This window comes from Dermacentor albipictus, chromosome 1 (genome assembly GCF_038994185.2).
Source record: "Dermacentor albipictus isolate Rhodes 1998 colony chromosome 1, USDA_Dalb.pri_finalv2, whole genome shotgun sequence".
Lineage (NCBI taxonomy): Eukaryota > Metazoa > Arthropoda > Arachnida > Ixodida > Ixodidae > Dermacentor > Dermacentor albipictus.
The window spans coordinates 512,685,685-512,712,521 of NC_091821.1; the positions used below are offsets into that span (position 1 = coordinate 512,685,685).

At 48.9% G+C, this 26,837-nt stretch overlaps 1 protein-coding gene across 7 annotated transcripts in view; it reads left to right on the forward strand.

Annotated features, from left to right (window-relative positions):
• The window catches only part of faf (ubiquitin carboxyl-terminal hydrolase-like faf), a 758,782-nt gene that overhangs the window by 345,557 nt on the left and 386,388 nt on the right, over positions 1-26,837 (forward strand). For all 7 annotated transcript variants that reach the window (XM_065437146.1, XM_065437151.1, XM_070532615.1 and 4 more), the window contains one exon: positions 9,841-9,952. In XM_065437146.1, coding sequence (XP_065293218.1) covers positions 9,841-9,952 — 112 coding nt within the window. The remainder of the gene's footprint in view (positions 1-9,840; positions 9,953-26,837) is intronic.

Genomic DNA, 26,837 nt, shown 5'->3' on the forward strand with positions numbered 1-26,837 from the left:
GAATAGCCTTCCACTGCTCTTTTGAGGGATCTGGAATGGGGTCAAGTATGGGATTAAATTGGCAAGCCCACACCATGTGGTAGAGGTTAGCTACCTCTCCACAGTGTGGGCATTGCGGGGAGTATAGTGTAGGGTACCACTCGTGTAACTTAGCTGGCATTGGGTATGTATTAGTTTGTAGTCTCCTAAGAGTGTTCTCTTCCAACTTATTGAGGGATTTATGTGGTGTTGGGTACTCCTTTCTGGCTGTTCTGTATGATGCGAGATTGTCAGCACACACTGCTAAAGCAGTTAGGTCCCAGCACTCTTCACGGTCATCAGGGGGAGACGCCCGGTATAGAAGAGCTCGGGCATGCCTGTGAGCGGCTTCGTTTCCTCCTGGTAGTTCCAGGTGACCGGGAAACCAGATGACTGAGGCTTGGCTGGGTGGATGCTTAGTCAGCAATGACAACCTTGACCTGTGTATTAATCCATTATTGAAGTTCCAACAGGCGTTCTGGGAGTCAGTGAGCACATCGGCGTCGGGGTTAAATGCTATAGCTAATGCAATAGCTGCTTCCTCTGCGTGAGTGGGGTTGGATGTTTTCATCGAGGTGCAATTCACCATCGATCCTGAAGGCGTTGAGACCACAATAGTCATCACTCCATTCTTTGGCCCTGCGGCGTCCACATAGAGGGTGTTAGGTTGCTCGTTTCATTTGTTCTGCAGGGCTTCCCCTCTTGCTTTTCTCCTTTCGATGTTATATGCGGGATGCATGTTCCGCAGAATGGGGTACACGTTGATCCATCTCCTCACATCACATGGTACCTCTTCCCTTTGGTCTATCGTATGGGGCAGATTAATATGGATCTTTTCAAGCAGATCTGTACCTGGTTTTGTGAGTGCGAGCCTATTGAGTTGTGAGAGGCATTGTGCTTCCCACATGTCTTTGAGGGTATTATGTACTCCTAGAGCCATGAGCTTTGTCGTTGGCGTGGAGTTTTGTAGCCCCAGTGCCGCCTTGTAGGCCTTCCGGATCAGTGTCTCCAACTTTTCAATTTCCGACTTAGAGAGGTTAAGGAATGCCGTCCCGTACATTATCCGAGAAATCACGGAAGCCTGCACTTAGCGGATGGCTTCCCTTTCCTTCATGCCATGGTGCTTATTTCTGATACGATGCATCATCCAGAGGATTTGCTCGGTGGATGTTCGAAGCTTCTTCATAGTGGTGGAGTTCTGTCGCCCCTGCGGGATATACAGCCCTAGGATCTTGATCTCCGTGGGTTTCGGTACTGAGTGGTTGTCTATATACACCGTGATGTTCTGCGCCAGGGGTGTCCTCGGGTTCTTCAGGATGAGCAAGTCGGACTTTTCCGGCGCACACTGGAGGCCTCTTTCCCTGGCGTACTGGTCCACCGTGTCCGCTGCTGCTTGAAGACGCTCCTCGATCTCTGTGTCACTCCCTGAGTTGCACCAGACAGTGATATCATCCGCATACAATGTGTGTTTGATACCCGGGATTTCAGAGAGAAGGCCTGGGAGATCTTTCATAGCCAAATTGAACAAAAGGGATGACAGTACCGCCCCTTGTGGAGTTCCTCTCGGGCCTAGAGTGATGGGATCTGATTTTATTCCACCGAAGTTTATAGTGGCTTGCCTTGCTGATAAGAAGTTTTTGACATAGCTGTAGGTTCTGGTGCCACAGTTGGTGTCGGCAAGGTTTTGAAGAATATTTTTATGCAGAACGTTGCAGACGCTCCTTTCAACAAACGCTCCTTTCAAATCAAGTGCCAGGATGTCCCTTGTCTGTGACTTGGGGGGTGTCTCAAGGAGATGCTTGTACAGGTACAAGAGGGCGTCCTGGGTCGATAGGTGAGGGCGAAAGCCGAATTGAGTGTTAGGTAGGAGGTTGTTCTCTTCTAAGTATCTACTGAGTCTCCTGTTGATGACCCTCTCTCTGAGCTTGCCCAAACACGAGGTCAGCGATATTGGTCTTAGATTATCCAGTTTAAGGGGTTTGTTCGGCTTCGGAATGAACTGAACCTCGGCCGTCTTCCAGGATATTGGTAGCGTTCCTGTAGCCCAATGCCGCTCGTTAAAGCATTCCACCAGCGAGGTGATGGTGTCATCGCTGAGGTTAAATAAGAGCTTTGCTGTTATTTGATCTGGACCTGGAGCTGCATTTTTTCTCATGGCCGCTATTTCTGCTTCGATCTCTTCTTTCGTGAGGGGGATGTCCAGCTTCGCATTCAGCAGCCCAGAATACTCCGGTTGTTCCACGACTGGGTCCTTGCACAGATACCTGGTCTTGAGCTTTTCCATCAACTCTGTGTCCGTACCCGGGATGGTGTGTACAATCTTCCTGAGCCTGTCTTTAGTGGCCGACTTGCTGCTGCTGGGGTTGATTAGGACACGCAGGAGCTTACAAGTCTTTGACACACCTAGCTTCCCCTGAATACCATCGCAGAGCGTATTCCAGTTCTGTCTGGCCAAGGATATGGCATAGGATTCTGCCTTTTTGTTTATCTCGTCTATTTTTTTCCTGAGTTTGCGTTTAAGCCGTTGTCTTCGCCATCTCTTTGTCAATGAGTGTCTTGCTTCCCATAAATGTAGAAGGTGCGGATTGACCGCTGGGCAATCTTCTGTCGTGCAGATCTCTTTCGTAAAGGCTTTCAAAGCTTGCACCTCACCCTTAACCCATTCCTCTAGGTTTGTAATAGGGTTTGGAGTAGATGCGCGGGCCTGTCTCCACCTGTCCCAGTTCGTAATTCTTGCGATACCTATATTGCGTTTGCACGCGTTTGTGCTTATCTCCAGAGAGAGGATGAAGTGATCGCTTCCCAGATGCTGTTTGCTATTCTTCCAAATCGCGCTGTTTATGTTCTTGGTGAAAGTCAGGTCCGGACACGTCTCTCTACTAACACTGTTTCCCAGCCTTGTAGGGTAAGTGGGATCGGTGAGGATCGATAGCCCTTCTTGTGTCACTACTTCCAGTTTTCTGCAGTTTGGTGTCGCCGCCGGGTAGCCCCATGAAGGGTGCGGTGCGTTGAAGTCGCCCTCAATCACGCAGGGGGCATGGCCCGCTAAGCTCAGAAATTTATGAGGGAACCCAATCTTGCGTGCCTGTCTTTGGGAGGGCTGTAAACATTCAATACATGCGTGCTTGTCGCTCCTGTTTGGAGAGGAAGAATAGCAATGTAGCAGTGCGCAATATCCAGCTCGAAAGGGTCGTGCAGTATGGCAGTGTATAGTTTGTGCACTAACGTGGCAGTTAACTGGTCTTGCTGATAAGTCACATAGTCTTGGAGTTTGATAGGTATTAGGTGGGGTTCTTGAATTAGGATAGCTGCCAGTGGGTCAGATTCCTGAGATAGTAGGAGATCAAGAGCCGCCTGCTTTTTCCTGTAGCCCCGGCAGTTCCACTGCCAGATCTTTATTCTAGGTTCGGCTGGCATGGTGAGTCCGTATCGGAGGGCTCCTCCACTTGCATTGTACGAGCGAATTTGGACTTAGGTCTTTCATCCGCATGTTCCTTCCAAAGTGCAGAAATTGCCGTCTCCGTGTATCGTCTATTGTTTGCAACCTGCTCTCGAATTTCTTGGAATTGGGCGTTCACGTAAATTGGAAAGGCTCGAAACTCCTCCTTGAAGGATCGGAGTTCTTGGATAATTTGTTGGTAGACCTCGCCTAAGGCAGGCTGGGAGCTAGGTACCTGCTGTGTTTGGCTTTGAGGAGTCGGCTGAGTTACCGGCATTGTTGCATTAGTAGTGGCTCGCTTAAGCTCTTGGTTTTAGATTGTTAAAGCACTGGCTTGTTTTTTAAGACTTTCTATCTCTTTTTTGAGTGCTGCCAACTGCGACAGTCTGGCTGCAATCTTGGCAGCCAGACTGTCGACAAGTGCATCAAGCTTATCGTTAAACAGTGATTCCAGATGCTCAATTTTTTTACTGAGTTCAGCGTTGGTGGGCATCGCAGAAAACAGACCAAAAACAAGAGACACACTTATGAGCAGCAGCTGCAACAACAGCATATAAAACCCCGTGATTTCATTTAACGACATAGTTTTGCAAAAGCAATTAACTCTCGGCAGCTAATAGATATGATTTTTCTGAGGCGGTCAAGTCATTTGAACTCGCCCTGAAGCCGGAAAAATGCCATTTAACTTACGAGGAACTCTTCCTAGGCCATGCTATCAGTAACTCTGGAGTCAGTCCCGGCCCACAGAAGGTAGCTGCCATCGCTAATTTCCTGTGGCCCATCAACAAGAAGCCAGTGTGCAGATTTCATGGCCTGTGTGCCTATTACAGCTGTTTTGTACATACCAAGACTTTTAAAAAATTGCGGAACTTTTAACTCGTTTCATGAAAGCCGACGTCGACTTTAAATGGGAAATGGTGGCTTACGTGATGGCTGCAGTCACCACTGGTGCTTTCACACTGCGACGAAGACGCCGAGACGGAAATGCACACTGATGCAAGTAGCCTAGAGCTTGGTGCCGTGCTAGTTTAAAGGAAGGACCGAGTTGAGAGCGTAATAGCTTGCACTAGCCAGTCACGGTCGAAAGTGGAAGCGAATTATTCTGTGACAGAAGAGTGCCTTGCAGTCATTTGGGCTACAGTGAAATTTCGACCTTACATATAAAGCAGGCACTTCAAAGGGCTAAGCGACCACCACCCCTTGTGTTGGCTGGCAAACCTAAAGGATGCTTCAGGTTGCCCAGTGTAATGGAGTATCAGAATTCTGGAATTCGGCATCATAGTCGTCTAAGTCCGGGAGGAAGCATTCTGACACCGACTACCTGCCGCACACCTCTATTGGCCCATCACTGCAAGGTGAACTGGACATCGACGTTTTCCTAGAAACGACAACTGCAGATGACTTCTCTGAACAGCAATGAGTAGAACCGGAGTTACGAAGCTCTGCGAAGTACTTTAAAGGCAAGACCGATGTTGTCCCTAAAGTATTTCGGCGTGGACTGTCTTCGTTTTGCTTGTGCAACAACGCCCTTTTAAAAAAAGAACTGCTCTCCAGTCGGCGCAAACTACCATATTGTTATGCCATATGCCAACAGCACTCTGGCCAGTAGTCCTGCATGTCATGCATGACGATCAGAGAGCTGGGCACCTTAGGTTTTCCTATACACTCACAAGAGAGAGAGAGAGGCAAAGGAAAGACAGGGAGGTTAACCAGAGGTTATCACCGGTTGGCTATCCTGTACTGGGTGAGGGGCAAGGGGATGCAATAGATGAGAAAAAGAAGGATAAAAAAAAAATAGAAAAGGAGAAACTACACACACACATACACACGAACTGTTTCTGCGCAAAATACAAGAGAAGTTCTATTGGCTGCACCTGACCACCAATGCCACCCGCTACATCAAGACATGCCATGACTGCCAGCAATGCGAGACAACCTCGTCGAGGCCAGCGGGATTATTACAGCCGATCGAGCATCATCGCCAACCGTTTCAGCAAATCGGAATGGATTTTTTGGGACCCTTTCTGACGTCAACATCTGGAAACAAGCAGATTATCGTGGCCACCGACTACCCTACCTGCTACGCCGAAATGAATGCTCTGCTCAAAGGTAGTGCAGCAGAAGTGGTGAAATTCTTCTTCGAGAACATCCTCATGTGACATGGTGCACCAGAAGTACTCATTACTGACATAGGAATGGCTTTTATTGCAGAGCTCACCCAAGCCGTTTTGCAATACAGCCAGACAAGCCACAGGGGGACAGCTGCCTACCACATGCCAATGAATGGTCTTACGGAGCGGAGCATCTGAACAAGACCCTTGTAGACATGGTGGCAGTGTACATTGATGTCAAGCACAAGGCGTGGGATGCCATCCTGCTGTACGTAACCTTTGCTTATAACATGGCAGTGCAGTAGACAACACAGGTCACGCTGTTCAAGTTGTTTTACGGCAGGAACCCAATGACGACTCTCAATGCCATGTTGCTGCATATCACCGACGAACAGAATCTCGACGTCGCCGCCTATCTACAGCATTCTGAACAAGCCTGACAGCTTGCCCACCTGCGGAGCAAGAACTTGCACAGGACCGACAGCTGACACTACAATCCTAAACAACAATATGTCGTGTACCAGCCTGGTGACTGCATTTGGGTTTGGACCCCAATACACTCACGAGAACATAGTGAGAAGCTTTTGCACTGCTATTTCAGACCCTACAAGATCATCTGATGTATTGGTGTACTGGACTATTACGTCGTGCCAGACAGCATTGCCCAATCACAGCGGCGCTCACGGTCTGGAATAGTCCATGTTGTCCGCCTTAGCCCTCCTACCAACCTTAACTAACTCTGGGACTTTTTTCTTTGTTTGTTTATTACTTCTCTTCACTGCATATGCTTTCATGTCTTGCCTTCATGTTTGTAGCATTGGGACGATACTTTTTAAGAGGTGAGCATTGGCACGTGTACAGTGAAAGCTCGTTAATTCGAACTTCAATAATTCGAATTTATGGATAATTTGAACTGTACGATTTGGTCCGGCCAAGCTCCACAGAAGTCTACGTATAAAAAAGTCCGTTAATTCGAACGCGAGAAGGTTCCCTCACGGATAATTCGAACTATGCTCGCCTGCCACACGGCCAGAGAAACGCGCCTACGGCCTACACACAAGGCTGTATTGCCTCCTAAACGGAGAGAACGGCGAGAGAAGGCAAAATCGGAAAAAAATCTAACCGACACGGGGTCAGCCAGAAGGCAGCGGCGGCTTCCGCCTCTCCGTTCTACGTACCCTCCGAGACTTCTTGCCCGTTGTGAATCTCGGAGGCTTTGCAAATCTTGTGCAGCTGCTAATGTTGTGCGGAGATGGCAGGGCAAGCGCCAAAACACAGCGAATCAAGTACGTCGCAGCTGCGCTTGCAATCAAGAACCAACGAATCAGGGCCTTCGCCACCTTCACATGTTCGGCGTCTTCGTCTCGGCAGTCTTCATCGGTTGTGTACCTCTGTTTTCAGCTTAGGAGGTATCGGCCGTCGTGATTCATTGTGATGGTGTTAAGCCTCGGCTAACATTCGTTTCTGTGGACATCGGTGGTGTGGCACAGTCGGACCCAGAGCTTCGACTTGAAGATGGCGTGTGCCCGCGGCACACACCATCACTTTCTGACACGCCAAATTTCTGACATTCCCTACTGCTTCCAAATCGCAGTGTACTGTTGCTCTCCTTCACTTTCGTTAGTTCGAACTTTCGTTAATTCTAACTGAAGCGGCTTCCCCACGCAGTTCGAATTAACGAGCTTTTACTGTACTTATTTATCCTTTTCTCAGGGACTGCATTTCACTTACTAACGGCTTGAAGTTATCACTTAGCCCACGAGATGCCTGCATGATTGGAACTTGCCGGAACGTTATCGATGGTGTTTTGCATTGTCTGTTGTCGCCGAAGCTTGTGTAATCTGATTGTATGTGTGACGCAAATTATGTAGTACTTTCTGGAAGACCCATGGGCACCAGCAATTACTCTAAAAACTTAGATGACTCATGTATAAAAGCTGTTGCGCTTGACTGGCAGATCAGATTTTCGACGATCGCCAACTGTGTTCAACGCTGGCGTTGTGCTTTGAGTGTAACTTGCTTTTTTGGGCACAGGTTCGCCCAATAAGAATGATAGTTGAGCTATTGACAGTTTAGCTGCTGTGTTTTTCACTGTCGCTACTACGTGACAATATAGCGCAACCACCAATATAATGTGAGGTATACTACATTATACTGCCGGAAGAACAAAGAGCACCTTTGGTTGCATCAAAAGAATGTTTTGTTTATAACTCCTCGTAAACATGCCTAATGCAACCACACTCATTTAGAATAGTGCTTTTTAGCACACTGCGATATGGGCAGGCACCGTAGTAATGCTCATCACCTGCGAGATCTCTACTACAAGTCCCAGGTTTTGCAGGGTGCATATTGACACGTGTACTTATCTTTATCGGGCGACCACGTTTGGCCGCCTAACAAATGTTATCGTGCAGCGCAGGCTGCGCCTGCATGTAAAAGAAGTTTCTGGAAAGTTTTCTATGCTTCTGTCCGCTGTCTGTTGTCGCCGAACTTTGTGTTATCTGATTTTATCGCGTGACGCGAATAGTGTAGAACTTTGTGGAAGACGCGCGGGTCCCATCGGTTAATCTGGAACATTCGACGGCTGATCTATAAAAGCCGACGCGCTTTACCCGCTGATCAGATTTTCGACGATCGCCGACCGTGTTCGCCGCTATCGTTGTGCTATAAGTGTAGCCTCTTTTGTGGGCACAGGTTCGCCCAATAAAAGTTAGTTTTCTCGTTCACAGTATTGCTACTGTGTTCTTTGACGTCACGACCACGTGACAATATTGCTGTAGTGTATTGGCTATCGCTCTGTGCTAAAATCTAACAGGTTTGTGATACGCTGCACGGAGGTACGTTATGGGCATGCAGCATGGAGCTGGATATTTGCATAATGAAGCCACGTGCATGGGCATTGGCATATAGGATCCGAACATTAGCCCTACACTTCCAGAAAGAGCATTCTTATTGTTGCTGGATTCTTTTGTGTAGTCTTTGCGTTCTAAGCACACCCTCGCTTTCCGCAAACCTGTGCCCCTTGTTACTGGCTTTTTCCACAAAGCTTCGTCAATCGGTGGCTGAGCGCAATATACATGTGAAATTTCGCCATAAACAATAAATGAGACATATATTCTTAGATAGAAGCAAATGCTGTGAACCGTGTTTGCATCCGCACAGTCAGGAATATATTCAATTTGTTTTAAATATTTGAAAGTGTTTCAATACCTACCTTTTGAATGGTATATGAATATTAAATATAATATTTTATGGTATTCCCAATTTTTTAATATTCGCACACCCCTAGTTTCAAGAAATGTCGATTCAGCATAAATGGGTCAGTTATGCACCTTCTAATTCACTTTTCTGTGCATTTTCCAGGAAGTCCCAGAGCAGGAAAACCATAGTATCCCCATGAACACGATGGACCTAAATTTGGGCAGTTTTCTCAAATTAGATTTAATGGTGATTGCTGTTGTGAGCTGAAACCTCTTTTGACTTTATTACAAAAATGTGAAAATTTTAATGCATTGTGGAAATCTGAAACTAAAGCTGTCATCAATAGGATTGTTTGTCTTATAGAGAACAGTGAAATGTACGTAGGAGTGCCTCCATAGTAGCCGTCCTAAGTTGCGAAATTATAAGAACTGTGAAGGTTTCAAAGAAACCTGCGATGTTCGCATGTGAATTTAAAATGTATGGCATATACTACTTGTGTTTGGCATATCTTACAATATATATGGCTGTGTTGAGATAACCTTGATTGCCGCTCTAGAACAAATAGAACACCATACTGCCAGGTACATCTTTTTGGGGTGGTACAGAAACAGGGAAAGCTGCAGTGCAATGAAGGCTGCACTAGGATGGGAATCTCTTTCAGCCCGCTGCAATAAACTGAGATTAGAATTTTTATATTCCATTGCCTATAACCAAACTGGAATTAATAGGGAAATTTACATATGGAAACCTCATTACATTTCAAAGTGCACTGATCATAGTTGCAAGATCCTGTAGTTGCCCACACAAATGTATGCCATCTCTTCTTTTGTTTGAACCATTAAACAGTGGAATAGGCTGACGGAAAAGCATTTGCGTTGTGTGAACGAAGGTGTATTTTATTCCATGTTGTAACCTCCCTGATGTGACACCTTTGAGTGCGGCGGGTAATTGATGAATAAAAAAAACCCAGTGAGAACTCACTGCTTTAATTTTGAAGTGAGCTTAAGAAACTCGAAAGATATAATTTTTGTAACAACATGCAGGAGTGAAATATACCCGACCTCCTCGCAGGGTGAAGGTGAACAATGCAAGTATGAAGCTGGACCTGTTCCTCAACACTGAGCTATTGGACCCAGCCGACGACAAGAAACTCATTGGACAACTGCCCATCAAGGACAAAGCGGTCAGTGCAGCTGCCCCACTGGGGGCGGCAGTTTGGCTGAACCCATTGTACTTGGTTTCCAGTCCATTCTTAACGATTTTTCTCTTCTCCTACTCATTGCATGGCCCCTCAGGTTCCATGGAGTATTACCCATATAGCAGCATTACTCGCTGTAGCAGGCTCCAGTGTTATGCACTGCGGAAGTTGTGAGATGTGTGGGCTCAGTGTTTAGGCGTTCTACTGAAAATTGGAACAGAATCAACCTCTTTTTTACCTGCCTCAAAAGGCGTGGGCTGCGTTGGAGAGGGGTGCCATCAGTTGGGCTTTCTTGCTACCCAAGACAAACAGGCATCTTGTTTTTGGGAAAGTGCAGTAATAAAAAGAAAAGCTTCAGACCCTTGTTGTATAACTGAAAGATCTTGCAATAGCATGTTTAGGTCTTTGTTGCATATGCATGCTCTTACTCGTCAGTTGTCACATATGGTGCACATTGTTGACCAACTTACAGTAGCAAATTCAAATGCTATGCGAAACATGTTTTTTACATTTCCAGTTTATAGGAAGCATTGAAATTGCAACTCTAGCGACGGTTCCCTTAAGGTAACAAAAAGCAATCTCAGAGGCTGTGCTTTCTGTGTACTGCTAGCACCAGAAGTGATTGCAGGAGCAGGAAACACATCGTGGTCACCATTATTTGGACATCGCTCATACCATGACCAAACATCATTCACCGACAAATATTGCTAAAATGTTTGCAATGATGTTACGGGAAGGAAGAAGCGTTCGTCTATTTACAAGTGGCTTTTAATGGCTGAGCCAACAAGCGTAGAGCATCGATACTGTTAAACACTTCTTCGTCGTCTCTAAGACCACCATCAGCGTCGTCTTCTTTCCACATTACCGACTGTGACATCACCCCCGTCGGAAAAAGCACCTGATTGGTGCGGCTCATCTGTCCAAGAAAGGTAAGGTTTGAGACAGCTGACGTGGATGATGTCAAAGAGAGGTGAAGGCACCGTGGCATCCAGCGGAGACACTTCATACGTGACAGGGTTCACCTGGCGAAGGATGCGGTAAGGGCCATAGTATCGCGAGAGGAATTTCTCCGAAAGACCAACATGCCGAGTTGGATACCAGACTAGCACAAGAGCACCTGGTTCATAATGCACGTCGTGATGGCGCTGGTCGTAACGGCACTTCTGGCGTGTCTGTGAAGCAGAAAGACGAATGCGGGCAATCTGGCGTGCTTGGGTCGCTGTGGTTATGACATCCCGAGTGTACTCTGTCGGCGAATCGAGCGTGGTCGAGAGGAGTGTCTCGAAAGGCAAAGTTGGCTCACGGCCGAAGAGGAGATAGAAGGGCGAATAGCCAGCTGTGTCGTGGCCCGAGGAATTGTAGGCGAACGTGACAAATGGTAGAGCAATGTCCCAGTCGCAATGATCGGAGGAAACATACTACATTGCGAGCATGTCAGTTAATGTGCGGTTCAGGCGTTCGGTAAGACCGTTAGTTTGAGAATGGTAAGCGGTAGTAAGTTTGTGTTTAGTAGCACATGATCGAAGTAGCTCGTCTATGACTTTGGAAAGAAAGTATCTGCCGCGATCGGTGAGAAGTTGACGAGGTGCACCGTGGTGCAAGATAACATTGTGAAGCAAGAAATCAGCGACGTCTGTAGCGCAGCTGGTCGGTAGGGCTCTAGTAATGGCATAGCGAGTTGTATAGTCCGTAACGACGGCAATCCACCTATTTCCGTCATTCGACATAGGGAATGGTCCGAGAAGATCAACGCCAATGCGAAAAAAAGGGTCGGCCGGTATATCCAAAGGCTGCAGCAGTCCGGCAGGAGGCACAGCTGGTCTTTTCCGGCGTTGACACGACTCACACGCGGCAACATAGTGGCGAACGGAGCGTTTGAGACAAGGCCAGAAGAACCGTCGCCGAATTCGGTCATAGGTCCGCGTAACGCCAAGGTGTCCAGCGGTGGGAACGTCGTGCAGCTGATGCAGTACAGTTTGTCGCAGATGAGACGGAAGGACGGTCAGGAGCTCGGGCCCGACGGGATTTCGAGACAGGCAGTCGGCGTCCTGATGTAGACGACCCGACTTGTATACCTCAGTGTATGTGTATTCCTGCAGCTGTAGGGCCCAGCGACCGAGGCGTCCGGTGGGATCCTTAAGGGAGGAAAGCCAACAAAGGGCATGGTGGTCGGTTGTAACTGTAAATGGCCGACCATATATATAGGGTCTGAACTTGCCCACCGCCCAAATGAGGGCGAGACACTCGCGCTCAGTAATCGAGTAATTGCGCTCTGCGGGAGAGAGGAGGCGGCTGGCATAGGCGATGACGCGGTCGTGCCCACATTGGCGTTGAGCTAAAACTGCGCCGATGCTGTAGCCACTAGCGTCAGTGCGGATTTCTGTCGGAGCGGAGGCGTCAAAATGGGCGAGAACAGGAGGTGTGGTGAGCGGCGTGATGAGCTGCGAGAAAGCAGACGCTTGTTCAGAGCCCCAAGAGAAAGGAATGTCTTTCTTCAGGAGGTCAGTCAGGGGTCGGGCAACATGGGCGAAATTTTCCACAAACCTGCAGAAGTACGAGCATAGGCCAATAAAGCTGCGAACATCTTTGGCACAAGTTGGTACGGGGAAATTCTGCACAGCGGGAACTTTAGCGGGGTCGGAGCGAATGCCTGATGAATCGACGAGGTGTCCGAGCATAGTTATTTGGCGGTGACCGAAGTGGCACTTGGACGAGTTGAGCTGCAAGCCAGCGGTGCGAAAAACAGAAAGAACAGATGAAAGTCTGTCAAGATGAGTCGCAAAAGTTGAAGAGAATACGATCGTCATCCAAGTAGCACAAACAGATGGACCATTCAAACCACGCAAGAGCATGTCCATCATCCGTTCAAAGGTCGCCTGGGCATTGCACAAGCCAAAAGGCATTACCCGGAACTGATATAGGCCGTCTGGTGTGACGAATGCGGTCTTTTCACGGTCCATTTCATCCACGGCAATTTGCCAATATCCAGAGCGAAGGTCTATAGATGAAAAATAAGTGGCATCGTGGAGACAATCCAGAGCATCGTCAATGCGGGGAAGTGGATATACATCTTTCTTGGTGATCGTGTTTAGATGACGATAGTCAACGCAGAATCGCCAGCTCTTATTCTTATTTTTGACGAGACCAACAGGGGACGCCCACGGGCTGGAAGAGTTTTCAATAATCCCTTTGGCAAGCATCTTGTCAACCTCGCTCTGGATAACTTGTCGCTCAGAGGGCGACACCCGGTATGGGCGTCTGCGAACAGGTGCTGCATCGCCGGTATTTATCCGATGTGTCACGACCGTAGTTTGACGCCAAGGGCGATTGTTCAGATCGAAAATGTCGGAGTAGGACTTGAGGAGGCCACGGAGCTGTGCGGCTTCTTGGGTTGAGAGGTCCGGTGCAATCATCTTTGTAAAGTCGTCGGTCGGTACTGATGTAGAAGGCGCAGAATGAGCAGTGGTCGAGGACGGTGCAACAGATAGAGCAGAAATGTGGCACTCGTGCGTTGGTGACAACGTGGCAGGAGACATGCCTCGAGGAACTGCTTGTGGGCACTGTCCGAAATTTAGGATGGGAAGACATGTCTGATTGTCCGCAACAGAAACGATGGTGTGTGGGAAGGAGACATTGTAAGAAAGCAGGACTGACGTTGAGGGAGTAAGGACATAGTCTCCGTCAGGTACAGGTGGGCTGGCTAAAACAGGGATGAAGGTTGCTGCAAGAGATGGCAGGCGTATAAAATCCGCGGAACAAAGTTGAGCTGGAGCTTGAGCCGGAAGGTCAATGGGAACAGGTAGGGGTAGGACAAGTTGTACAACACCGGCGAAACTGTCAATCAGAGCAGAATGGGCAGACAAAAAGTCGATTCCGAGGATCACATTATGAGGGCAATGTTCAAGCACACTAAACAAAACGGACGTGTGGCGACTGGCGACACTGACACGAGCAGTACACATTCCAAGCACAGCCGGAGTTCCACCATCGGCGACCTGGAGCAGTCGAGTCGGAGCAGGGGTAAGTACTTTTTTCAACCGCGTTCGAAGCTCCGCACTCATGATGGAAATTTGGGCTCCAGTATCGATGAGTGTTGTAACGGGCAAACCATCCACGTCCACGTCCAGAAGGTTCCGATTAGCAGGCAGGGTCAGCAGAGGAATTTCAGGCCGGTGTTCTAGAGCAGCGTCACCTCCAGGAGCTGCCCCAGTTAGTTTCCCGTCGGAGAGCGGCGACGGTAAGCTGGGGATGGAGAGCGACGCAGCTGGGGCGAACGGGAGCGGCGACTATGTGGTGATGGCGATCGGCTGGTCGCGGTGGCTCGAGCGTTGTCAGGTGCGTCTTCAACCTCGGTGGAGAGTGATGGCGGGCGAGGATTCAGTGGGGAGCGGCGGTAGGCGGGAAAACTTGGTTGTGAGTGGGCTGGCCAGGAACTTCGACAGTGGCGAGAGATGTGACCCACACGTCCACAGTAAAAGCAGATGGGTCTATCGTCATGGGTGCGCCATTCGGCCGGGTTGCGATAGCTCGGATATGGACCGTATTGGCTCCGGTGAACAGGGGCAGAGGCAGCAGACGAAGCAAAGTCAGGACGGCTGGCGGAGCAGATGGATGGAAGACCTACATTGGCAAGTTCATGGCGTATCACCGACTGAATGAGGGACACAAGCGGCCGGGAATCGTCAAAGCACTGCATGACTGGTGTGGAAGGAGACGCTGCTTCGATTTCTCGCCGAACGATATGTACGGCGTTCTCGCTGGAGGTGGACTCACGCGGTGGACAAATGTCTTCGCACGTTGACGAAGCCGCAGTATTAGGTAGACGAGTAAACTGTCGAATTATGCGGCGACTCTTCGCGTCTTCAAAGCGGCGACATTCATGAATTATCTCATTGACCGTTGTGATGTTCTTATAAACAAGCAGGTTTAACGCGTTGTCTGCGATGCCCTTTAAGACGTGGCAGACCTTGTCTGCCTCTGCCATATTATTATCTACTTTGCGGCAAAGAGTGAGGACGTCCTGGATATACGCCACGTAAGATTCAGTGGACGTCTGTACACGGGTCCCAAGGTCCTTCTTCGCAGCACGTTGGCGGCCGACGGGTTTGCTGAACAAATCTCTAAGCTTCTGTTTACACTGGTCCCAACTCGTAATCTCTTCATGTGTTTCGAACCAGACCCGTGCTGTTTTCTTGAGGTAGAATATTATATTAGCCAGCACAAGCGTGTGATCCCACCTGTTGTGTGCGCTGACCCGTTCATAATTCTGTAACCAGTCGTAAACATCAACGTTGTCAATCCCGGAAAACATGCCTGGGTCGTGAGGCTGGGCCAGGATGACCGTCGGTGGTGACGCCGGGGCCGCGGTTGAACTCTCTCCTTTGGATGACATGGCGGCCAGGTTACGTCCGCTGCGGAGCTCCGTCTTGCTCAAGTGATTACCCCGCACGTCCACCAATGATGTTACGGGAAGGAAGAAGCGTTCGTCTATTTACAAGTGGCTTTTAATGGCTGCGCCAACAAGCGTAGAGCATCGATACTGTTAAACACTTCCTCGTCGTCTCTAAGACCACTATCAGCGTCATCTTCTTTCCACATTACCGACTTTGACAATATTTTTGAAATTGTAGCAGTGACAGTGCACAAGTTCAGATGTAAGGTTACGACTTGAAGCAAGATGATGCAAAATGTTCTCGCAGTTCCACAATAACCAGTAGTGGATAAGCATTTGGGGAAAGTTTAATAAAAATTGGTAATGTTTGTTTTTTAAATGGCAGCAAAGATGCCAAATTTCGCTACTTAAAAATTTTAGCCACCTTAGACATTAATTTACAAACAACTCATGTGCCTATGCTTGTTAGCTTTTCCATTAGTAACCATTATTATTTGGAAAAACAATTAACAAGATTTCCAGTTTCGTATTTGAGTGTAAGTAGTCATTACACCATTGAATTTGTGAACACACTTTCTCCTGAAACCAACAGCGCCACATTTTCGATATTCCTTATTGAGCTGCAAATAACTCAGCTTGCATGTGTAGTCAGGAGTAGTGATACTCAGTTGCTTTAATTACCCCTTTTAGTGCCTTTGATGTATTGATGCATTTCCACATTTCTATCCAGCCATGTCACTGACATGCCTTGTGGGGTTCTCAACCATCTTAACCATGCTCTTGGGACAATGGAATGACAACACAGTAGCGCAAACAATCACAAGGGCATTTATTGCACCTTTCATAGATCAGTGCCTGCTAGCCGAATTGCTATCCACAAAACATGCCGATGGGAATGCGACAAATCTAGAAGTCCAACTCACCGCGACCGGATAGCGAGCGCATATGTTTGCCCCATGCTGGATCCCAACGCCTGGTCATTCACGCGTACGGTCACGCAAACGGTGGCGCGTTCGAAGGCAGGCCACGCGAGGTAGTCTCGCATGGGTCGGCGCGCGCGCGGGACGTCCACGCTGTTTGCCGATCCACCGGGAAAAAGCAAGCGCCTTGTCTCTCGGCGCCCAAGTAGCCCCGCCCCGCCTGTAGGCGGCGTTAGCAGCGCAACACTCGTGCCACCTCTCGTACTGCGCCTCAACCACTCCGACCGCCGCGGACGCCAGGCCACACCGCCAAGCCAGATTACAGGAGACGCGCTATGTGGGAAAAACATATCAGGGGACGCGTGACAGTCACGCATCCCCACAGCCCGTACATCCTCCACTCTATTCACATGGATGTGCACAGTAACACAGTGTTGCCAATCCATGAAGTGGCTCCGCCATCTGTCGTAAAGTTAAACCTCGACATGATGAAGTTGGTTATAATCAGCAATTTGCTTCGTTATATAGAAATTTCGTTGTACAGTAGCCGACCAATTTTTTGGACTCCAAAAATTTGAACTTAATAGATATTCCGAATTTCATAAATGCACAATCGGGGTTCCCATAGAGCTAACGTATTTTCACAACTGATTTTTCGGACAACATAAAGCCAGAAGTTCAATCTTCTGAACAAAATTTGCCGCGACGGACCAGCGGTGTGAGTCAGGGAGGATGCCATATTGAATCTTGAGCCGCCTGACTAGCTTCGGATCGGATGTGAATTGGCTCGTATCAGTATAGTAATTTGATTAGCAAGTATAGGAGGCATCCAAATCCCTGCGGTAATGGTGGGGCCTGTTGTAAGGCCGTGCTTTTTGCTTGTAGCCTGCCCGTTTACTTGGGTGCACACTCATGTGCTTTGACAAGAAGAAGACGTACTCTGTTAACCTGTTCCCGCCAATCGGCTTGCTAGCTGATGCCTGGAAGGCTGTTCAGCCTTCAACGATTGCAAATTGCTTTAGGCATGCTGGATTTTGAAACTCTGAAGATCCCGTGACTGAAGAGGCAAATGGCACCGCTGAAGTCATCGACACCGGCAAGCAGCTGATTGCCAACATGCATAGCAGTGGGATGGACCATCCCGCTGCTGTTACTTTTCACGAGTTTACCGCGATTGACAACACCATAGAGTTGTGCGCGGAGCTTACGTACGACGAGATCGTGTGCCAGGTGACCGCACCGCCGCAAAGCGACTCAGACTCAGACAACTACATCTCTGGCCTCCCGCAACCATCAATGCAAGACGTTGTCAACGCTCTAATATTGTTGTCTAGTGTGTATGATGAGAACATGGTCCTTGCATATATGCAAGCAGACGTTACAAAAAGCAGGAATTTAAAACAAGAGACTGTCTGCAACTTTTTCAGTCTAGTTTAGCTAAAATAAAGTTTGGTTTTGAAACTCGCGCAGTTTTCAGACTGTTATTTTATTCAGACTATTTTTCGGTCCCCTTCAGGTCTGGAAAATCTGTCGGCTACTGTATAGAAATTTGACCGTTTATGCAAATGAATACGATTTCCGATCTATTTTTCTTGCAGGGAAAGATGCCGCAGAATTTTCCGAATTATCGGGCAATCGGAAAAAGCAAATTTAAATGAGAAAACAATTTTTTTGGTATATTTGGGAGTTGACAACGATGATACGGTTTCATACCACGTACATCGACAATGTCTTCATCGGTGGCACGAATTAAGCGAAGCCAGCCACGCTTTCGCATGCACTCTGTCGCTTTTGCTTATAATGTCGCCCGCACTGGGATGACACTATCGGGAAAAGCACGCAGCGGAGAGTGAATGCTTTGTCTACCTCACGAGATTAAGCCACCAACAATACCAAACGCGCGGGAAGACAGCTTACATGGTGCGACACTGTCTCGGCATGCCCACTCTTTGTATATGTGGCAGATTACCTCTAAAACAGGGTGCGCGCGACTGTGCATGCACTCAGCTGCACTTAACTTGCCCCCCGTTCCGCCCCCTCGCGCGGGCTTGATCGCTTATCCACGAGCTCGCTCCCCTCCCCCTCTTTCGCTCTGCTCGCGTGAGGTGTCACTCGCGCTTTCACTAGCACCTAAAGCACACAGTGTGCAGAGTGCTATAGGCTTTTATCGGACTTGTACCTTTACGGAACAACATGCACCTCCACTTCGGTGGTGACTCTTGCCATGTGGCGCGCGATTTGAGAGGTTTATTTCCAAGCAGCCACTTTATAGTAATTCAGTCATTTGGCCATGTGCGTCCGCTGAAGTTTCCATTTATTGTCTCAGCATTCTTCTGTGGCAGCTGTGAAATTTCGTTATATTGAAACCGCATACAACACTTCGTTATATTGAGCTTCTATATAGTCAAACCTCGGTATATCAAACAGGGGACTCAGGGGACCAACTGCAATGCATGCTCACTGACCTGGAGAGGCAAAGCCGAAGGGTGGGTCTAAAAATTAGTCTGCAGAAAACTAAAGTAATGTTTAACAGTCTCGGAAAAGAACAGCAGTTTACGATAGGTAGTGAGGCACTGGAAGCGGTAAGGGAATACATCTACTTAGGACAGGTAGTGACTGCGGATCTGGATCATGAGACTGAAATAATTAGAAGAATAAGAATGGGCTGGGGTGCGTTTGGCAGGCATTCTCAGATCATGAACAGCAGGTTGCCATTATCCCTCAAGAGAAAAGTTTATAACAGCTGTGTCTTACCAGTACACATGTACGGGGCAGAAACCTGGAGGCTTAAGAAAAGGGTTCTACTTAAATTGAGGACGACGCAACGAGCTATGGAAAGAAGAATGATAAGTGTAACGTTAAGGGATAGGAAAAGAGCAGATTGGGTGAGGGAACAAACATGAGTTAATGACATCTTAGTTGAAATCAAGAAAAAGAAATGGGCATGGGCAGGACATGTAATGAGGAGGGAAGATAACCGATGGTCATTAAGAGTTATGGACTGGATTTCAAAGGAAGGGAAGCATAGCAGAGGGCGGCAGAAAGTTAGGTGGGCGGATGAGATTAAGAAGTTTGCAGGGACAACATGGCCACAATTAGCACATGACCGGGGTAGTTGGAGAAGTATGGGAGAGGCCTTTGCCCTGCAGTGGGCATAACCAAACTGATAATGATGATGATGATTATGATGATTATATCAAACGTGGATATTTCGAATTATTGCGTATATCGAACACTTTGTATATCACCTAAAAAATCACATAAATTGTTAATTTGTTTATTTTGTTTGGGTTCGGACATAAAATTTATCTATTGAACTCCGCCACCCCAGACCATGTGCGCTCTGTTGACAGGCGGTGAGCTTCCCCGCAACACCATCGAAGATAGCGGTGGCGCGATGGGTGTTCCCGACTGCTGCGCACCACATTGATCGCGCTGAACACGCCAGTTGAGCATAGAGGTGTACACGCGCAGCGGCCGTGGCTAGTTCGACCCAAGTTTGACAACATCAGCGACGCATTGTACTTGCTGCACTGACTCCTCCTTGGTGCCGCGCTTTGTGCCTGCCGCGCCTCTTGGAAACTGGCAGTTTGCAACTGCAAAGACGGGCGACAGCGCACGCTCACTGGGCTCACTCATGGATGCCTTAATTTGCAAACACCACTTGGTTATTGACAGTGTTTCAAAATGCTTCGATTGACGGACGTGGATATCACAGCAGAAGTTGCGGCCAAATGAAGATGCTACCAAAGTTGATCCTGCAAGCGCCAATGTTGCCCTGCTTCCGACTTCTGAGGCTGTAGCTGCTTTGGCCCTTCTGCAGTGCAATAGAGAGCACCGGCTTATCGCTTGTGGATCGTTCAGGCTATGTTGAGGACTCTGTGTTTAAGCACGCGGCAGCCAATAAGAAGCAGGCCACGCTGCTGCAGCACTTTCAGCCAAAGCACGAGCTTCAAGTGATTATCTACTGTGCCACAATTGGTTTGTTTTTTACGCGATTCTATATATAGAATTCTGATTACAGTCGAACCCGACTATATCGAACCCGTTTACATCGAATTATTCTATATATCGAACAATTTCTGGGTACGGTATAGTTACAATAAGTATATATAGCAAAAATTACGTTTACATCGAACAAAAATAGCAGTGACTCCCGATATATAGAACGTCGAGCGGCGGAAAAGTGCCCCAGAAGTTGGCTTTCCTTTGCGGTTCAGGGGAAACCCGACAGCGCAGCTCCATCCAACTGCTCTCCCTACCGTGACCGCCCTGCTTTGGATGAGCTGTTGACACCCCCTGCAAAAAATGATCCTGGCCCGCCCGCACCGCTTGCTCAGACAGCCAACCAGAGGCTCTTGTGCCCTCGTCGTTCAAAATGGCGAAAGTGCGAGTTGTCTTGGTGCCTTTCTGGTCCATTGTGTGTGTGTGCCTTATGGGCTTTCTCCCGCAGTGTTGCCGTGATGAAGCGGCAGAATTTGCCTTTTGTCGTGAAGCTCGAAATCATAAATCGGGTCGAACGCGGTGAGAAATCGGATGTGTCCCCGCAGCGTGAATGATTTCGAGGAACGCTCTCAGGACGATCTTGAAGAATAAGGGGGAAATTAGGGCTAAAGCGGCCAAACTCTCGCCCCAGTGCCCGTAGCGCCTGACGCGTGCACACGGCTGTGTACGAGTGGTTCATCCGAAATTGCTTCAGCCGTGCCGGCTTTCGCGTGCTCGGTGATGACTAAATTCTGATGTATGCAACGCATCCTTTGCCAGTGTTGCCGAAACTTGGAGTGAGCTGTCAGAATTTCGGAAAGCTGTTGACGAATCTGATCAACAGTGGACGAGTTTTTGAGTGCAAATGATGGTGTCGCGACCACAGGAGAGCCCGAAAACGAAGCCTACATTGCCGACACCGTACCAAGCACAAGTGAAAGTGGGCACAATGAGGAATGCAACGACGGTCCTTTGCCTACATCCTCCGAAGTGATTGGTGCACTCGCACTAGTCCGGTGCTTCTGCGCGAATGAGGAAAGTTGCGGCCTCAGCTGCTCCCGACTCCTTAGACAATGTGGAGAAGTGCGTGCGTAGCAGGCACCAAAATTGCCTAAGCAGAAAGAAATGTAGGTCTATTTTATGCGAAACTAAGCTAGTTTCATCAATAAAGTGATTTTATAAATGTTATGTGCTTTTATGACATCCAATTATTAGGCATGCTTATATCGAATTATGCTACATATTGACACAACTATATTTGGCAGAACCATAATTCAGCGGGTATGCGCCAGTGGGGACGATGCTGAAGTAGCGTGAGTTTTTAGGTGAAGCGGGGGAAACGAGGAAGACGTTGTTGTTGTTCCCTTGGACGGCTGATAAAGTGCGTTTCTTGGCGGTGCTGCTACGCATACTCGTCGATCCCACGTCGTTACACTGGTGGAGGTGCTGGGTATTCTTCATGCTTGGCACCCCTTCGCGGAGCCGACGATCAAGCCCTGAATCACCATCGCGCATTGAAACACCGGTCCACCGCTTCAGTCGTCGCCTGCTAGGCTTAGTGCCCGAGTCCAGTCTCCTGCAAGAAACTTCGAGAAATCGTTTGCCTCCTACAAATAACATGGCCACCGCAGCTCCATCGCAAGTAACACTACAGAATCTTATGGTCCAGGAGAGCTTTCATGGTGATGCCTTTGAAGACATCCAAGATTGGCTAGACCAGTTCGAGCGCGTCGCCCAGTATAACCATAAGACCAGCTCGGCGGACAAACTCTCGAGTGTCTATTTCTATTTGAAGGACAGTGCTCATACATGGTACGTAAACCGGGAGAGGAGCTTTGCCACGTGGGACGACTTTCGCGCACAGCTGCTGGATACCTTTTCAAGCATCGACAGGAGGGAAAACGCGCAGCGTCTCCTTGAAATCTGCATTCAAAAGCCCAATGAGAGTGTTGCTATGTTTTCGGAAGACATGGCCCGTCTTTTCCGTAGGGCAGACCCAGACATGCCAGAGGAAAGAAAGCTGCGATATCTCCTGCAAGGAGTGAAGGAGCAACTGTTTGCCGGCCTTGTGAGAAATCCACCGACAACAGTGGCACAGTTCACAAAAGAGGCTACAGCCATTGAACGGGCCCTGCATCAACGATACTGCCAGCATGACATGGGCAACTCGACGGCGAACACTTCTGTACTGGCTTCGAGTAACGACATGTCTCTGCGGGAAGTTGTCCGAGAAGTGGTGCGAGCAGAGCTTCGGCAGCTCGGCTTTGTGGTTGCGCCTACGGAACCGACGCCAGCGTTATCTTTTGTTGCTGATGTAGTCCGGGAGGAAGTCCGGCAAGCTTTTTCAGCGCCAGACTGTGGCAACGTTCCGCGGCACCTCACGTATGCGGAAGCTCTTCGCCGTCCACTCAACGCAACTTCAACGCCGTTGACACCCATAACTGCAACACCAACTACGCCACAAATAGAGCTGACATCGTCACCCTCGTCGACTATTTTCGACATGCACACGCCACTCCTTGGCTCCATGGAGAGTTACCGCTGAACTACCAGCGTCGGAAAACCGATTTGTGGCGCACCGTCGACCGTCGACCAGTGTGCTACCATTGTGGTGAAGCTGGACACGTCTATAGAGTTCGCCGCAAATGGAACAACTATCGCACCGCTCAACACCCAAGCTTTCCTGCCAACTATGCTTATTCTCCGTACGACGGTCGACGCGCTTACAACGACGCTCCTGTGAACAGTCAGCCACCAAATACGACAACACCCCGACCACGTTCTCCTTCTCCATCTCCGGCGCGCTACAATTCGCCGACTCGTCGCAGTTTTGCCGACGTCACTAGGGGCAGATCGCCTAGCCCTCGACGGGGAAACTAGCCGCAGCGACCTCCGGGGGTGAGGTTGCCAATACTCTAACTGCTCCACATCCCCCGTTATCGACGAACGACGACGTGAAGACGTTTTTCTGGAATCCATCGTTTTAAGGCATGGCGCTCCCGCAGTAGTCGTCACGGACAGAGGTATTGCGTTCATGGCCCAGTTTTAAGATATCATTCTAAGTCTAAGTGGTACCGCCCACCGGAAGACAACAGCGTATCACCCTCAAACGAACGGACTGACAGAACGACTCAATAGGACATTGGCTGATATGATAAGCATGTACGTCGTTGTAGAGCATAGGAACTGGGACGAGGTTTTACCTCATATCAGCTTCGCGTACAATACGGCTCGTCAAGAGACCACTCGCAAGACGCCCTTCAGTCTTGTATACGGCCGTGATGTTACAACAACATTAGACGCAATGCTCCCTCATGCATTTGACGACAACGAGACGGGTGCTGAAGAGATAACACACCGAGCAGAGGCAGCTAGGCAGCTTGCGCGTCTGCGAATCCACGAACAACAGGACATTGACGCCAGACGCTACAATCTTCAGCACAAAGCCGTAACATACAACATCGGTGACAAAGTGTGGGTCTGGACACCTATTCGACAGTGTGGGCTCTCTGAAAAAGTCCTACGCAAATACTTCAGGCCCTACATAGTTCTCCGACGCATCAGTGACGTCAACTACGAAGTCGTTCCAGACAGCTTGCACCGTTCAAAGCGCTGACGGCATTTACCCGAGGTCGTTCACACTTTGCACACCGCTACAATGGCAATTCTTCATGCAAGGCAACCACTCTATTGTATTTCTGCCATCTGTTCTGTGTTTGTAGAAGATTTTTTCTTCTTTTTTTTCTTCTGTCTCCCATTACCTTCACCGATAGTATACCTCCTCTCCAGCTACCAGGGTTCTCCTTTTGTTGGTCCAGAACGGCTCTGCCCTCATCTCTTTCATCTGCTACTCTTGTATTATTCTCTGGTCGAGTTCGAATGAACAAATGTGCTCCTTTCTTCAGCATGGCTACGTAAATGCTTTGAGTTGGCTGCTCACGTAGGCCCTTCAGCTGTTGATGAAAGTATCGACTCTTATGACTCCAAATACGAGCCAAGCTTGGATTCGGAAGATGACAGCTTGTCCTCCAAGAGCCAACTTCTGCAGCGTTGGATTCTGACCCTGACACTGTGATAAAGTACTGAGAACAGTGGTGTATTCGAGATTGCTGCACATTTTACTGTATTTATTTCAATAATAGGGCAAGGTTGTTTTGCAGAATCCTTGTCCTTGAGCAAAGCCCCTGCCTGAGATGTGAGGGCCTATTGAACAATTCAGGGTCCAGTAATCCAGGAATTCTGGGTCCAATCGAGGGTCCAGGGTCCAATCCAGGAATCCAGGGCCTACTGAACAACTGCTTGCGCAGTTGCTTGAAGGGCAAAATGCTGTCATGGTAAAACTAACGTCCACGGAAGAAAAACAGAGTAAGCTCACTCTTGATGTAACAGATTTAAAAGCTCGTTTTCTTTCTTTGGAACTTAAAGCTGCGAAAATTGATGGCATGAGTACTGCTTTAACAGCTGTTGAAATTCAGCAGTGCCAAGATCACGCGCCACTGGGCCTCTTCGACTTTCGGAGTTATCTCAGCCAGCTAGTTCTGGCTCTGATAGGAAGTCACGTGGGCTGGGATCCCAAGACAACCCGAACCTGCCCGTAGTTTGCAAAATCGTACGCCGGGACAGCTAGCCGAATGTAAATATGCTACCAGCATGGCAGTGCCCGGCGAGGCCGGCATGCACTCGGCATAGTCAGCCCATTTATGCGTTGCCAGCTTGAACATATATAGTTGCATTCAGGGATACAATCACTTTCGCTCGACCTTGCGCAGCGCAACAGATGGCCACTGACGCGGCGCATGACAAGGCACGAGATCGCGCATAAGTGATTGTATACTCGAAAGCGATATCTCGAGGATCTTTGCTCACAGCGATCATGTCGCCCACCGGCGACATTGATGAGTTGGCGTTGTGTCATAACAAGACATGAGAAAGCAGGTGTAACGCATGAAAACGAGGTCCTGGCGTCCGCGAGGTATGCTTCAATCTCCAGGGGGCGTTCACCATTGCATGGGCACGGCGCAATCAGTGAAAATCCACGGAGCCCAGCTCGGCGGTAAGGACACGCCCTGTAGAGGTGATCGGCTTCACCACAATAAAAACACAAGCGCCTCTGGTCTGCAGTGTGCCATAAGTCGCTCTTGCAGGGTGGTCGTGTTTCGGCAATGAATGGCGTGTGGTGGGGCCTGAAGTCGCCAGTTGCTTGTTCAACAGCGCACACACCATGATAGTCCGGGACGTCGCATGCATTGTGAAAAGTCGGAGACAACGAACTTCGCGCAGCTTCCGCACACGACATACGAGGTTGTGGCTGCCGTACCTCGTACTGTGGTGTCTCGCTGCACTCCGGGACTTGGACTGCCTGCCTGATTTCCCCCCGGACGACCTCAGCCAGAGCGAGTCGCTGTACCGATGCTGGAGCCACCTGAAGCTGTTGGAGCTCTTCTCGAACAACAAGCCTAACGAAGTCCCGCAAGGCATCGGTATCGTCCAAGGGCATAGCGAGAGGGTCATGCGATAGGGTCAACACATCGCGGTTGTACTTCCGTGTTCACTGCTGCAGTGCCTTTTCCATTGATATGGCTTCCGCAAGAAACTCTGCAACGGTCTTTGGTGGATTGCGTATTAGGCCACTGAATAACTCTTGCTTGACACCGCGCATCAAGTTCCTGAGCTTCTTTGGCGGGAGCCCCACATCTTTGTGTCACAGGTTATTGGGCACGTCTCATACGCATAAAATTTCGTGCTGACTACTTGGGCTTCGATTTCAGAAAGTTTGTTGTGGCTGATTGTGCTTCTCATTTTGACCTGGGGACGCAGCTGGCGCATGAAAATGCATGCCACCTGTGACCAGCGAAATGTTTCACAATCGGTCGCGATCATGAGAGCAATAAGCCAATGTATGTGTGTCTAATGTACCGAGGGCAATCAGTGCTTTCTTAGATCAACGGCCTGCAGTCGAACACATATCGGTTTCGAGCTGCCACCTAAGCATATGACAGAGAGACAGAGCAAACACGGGCTAGCTGCAAAGCCTTCGCTAACTGCAGAAAAAGGAGATAAATACATACGCCAGATATGTGAAAAGGAAGGCCACCAGAGAAAGACGAACCTAAACTGTACCGCAATGTGTGTCTAACTTGCATGGAACACGATGCAGATAACATGCACGCACGAGAGCGCAGCGCGCTGACCACCGCCTCGAAGCCTTCAGGGGACACACACACATACACACACGAAAGCTTCAAACGATTCACCACTGTTCGTATCATACTGTTTCACAATGTGGAACGGAGCTTAAGCACCTAAAAAGATAACGCTAGAAGTAAGAAAATCTGTAGATGACCGTAGACAGTTGGCTGAGCGAGGTAAATTTAAGTCCTCAAGCGCCCGCGTTGCAATCTGTGAAGTCCCCGCAAAGATGGCGGCGAGTGCCCATCGCCTGTTTTAGTCATCTGCTAGCCAGAGAACTTCCAGAGAGCAGCCAGACCAAAATCGTCCTGGCAGGTTCTCGCAGCCCGCGGGTAGCCAGAACCGTCCAGCGCGAGCAAAACAAATGCCCGGCAGAAGTGCGTAG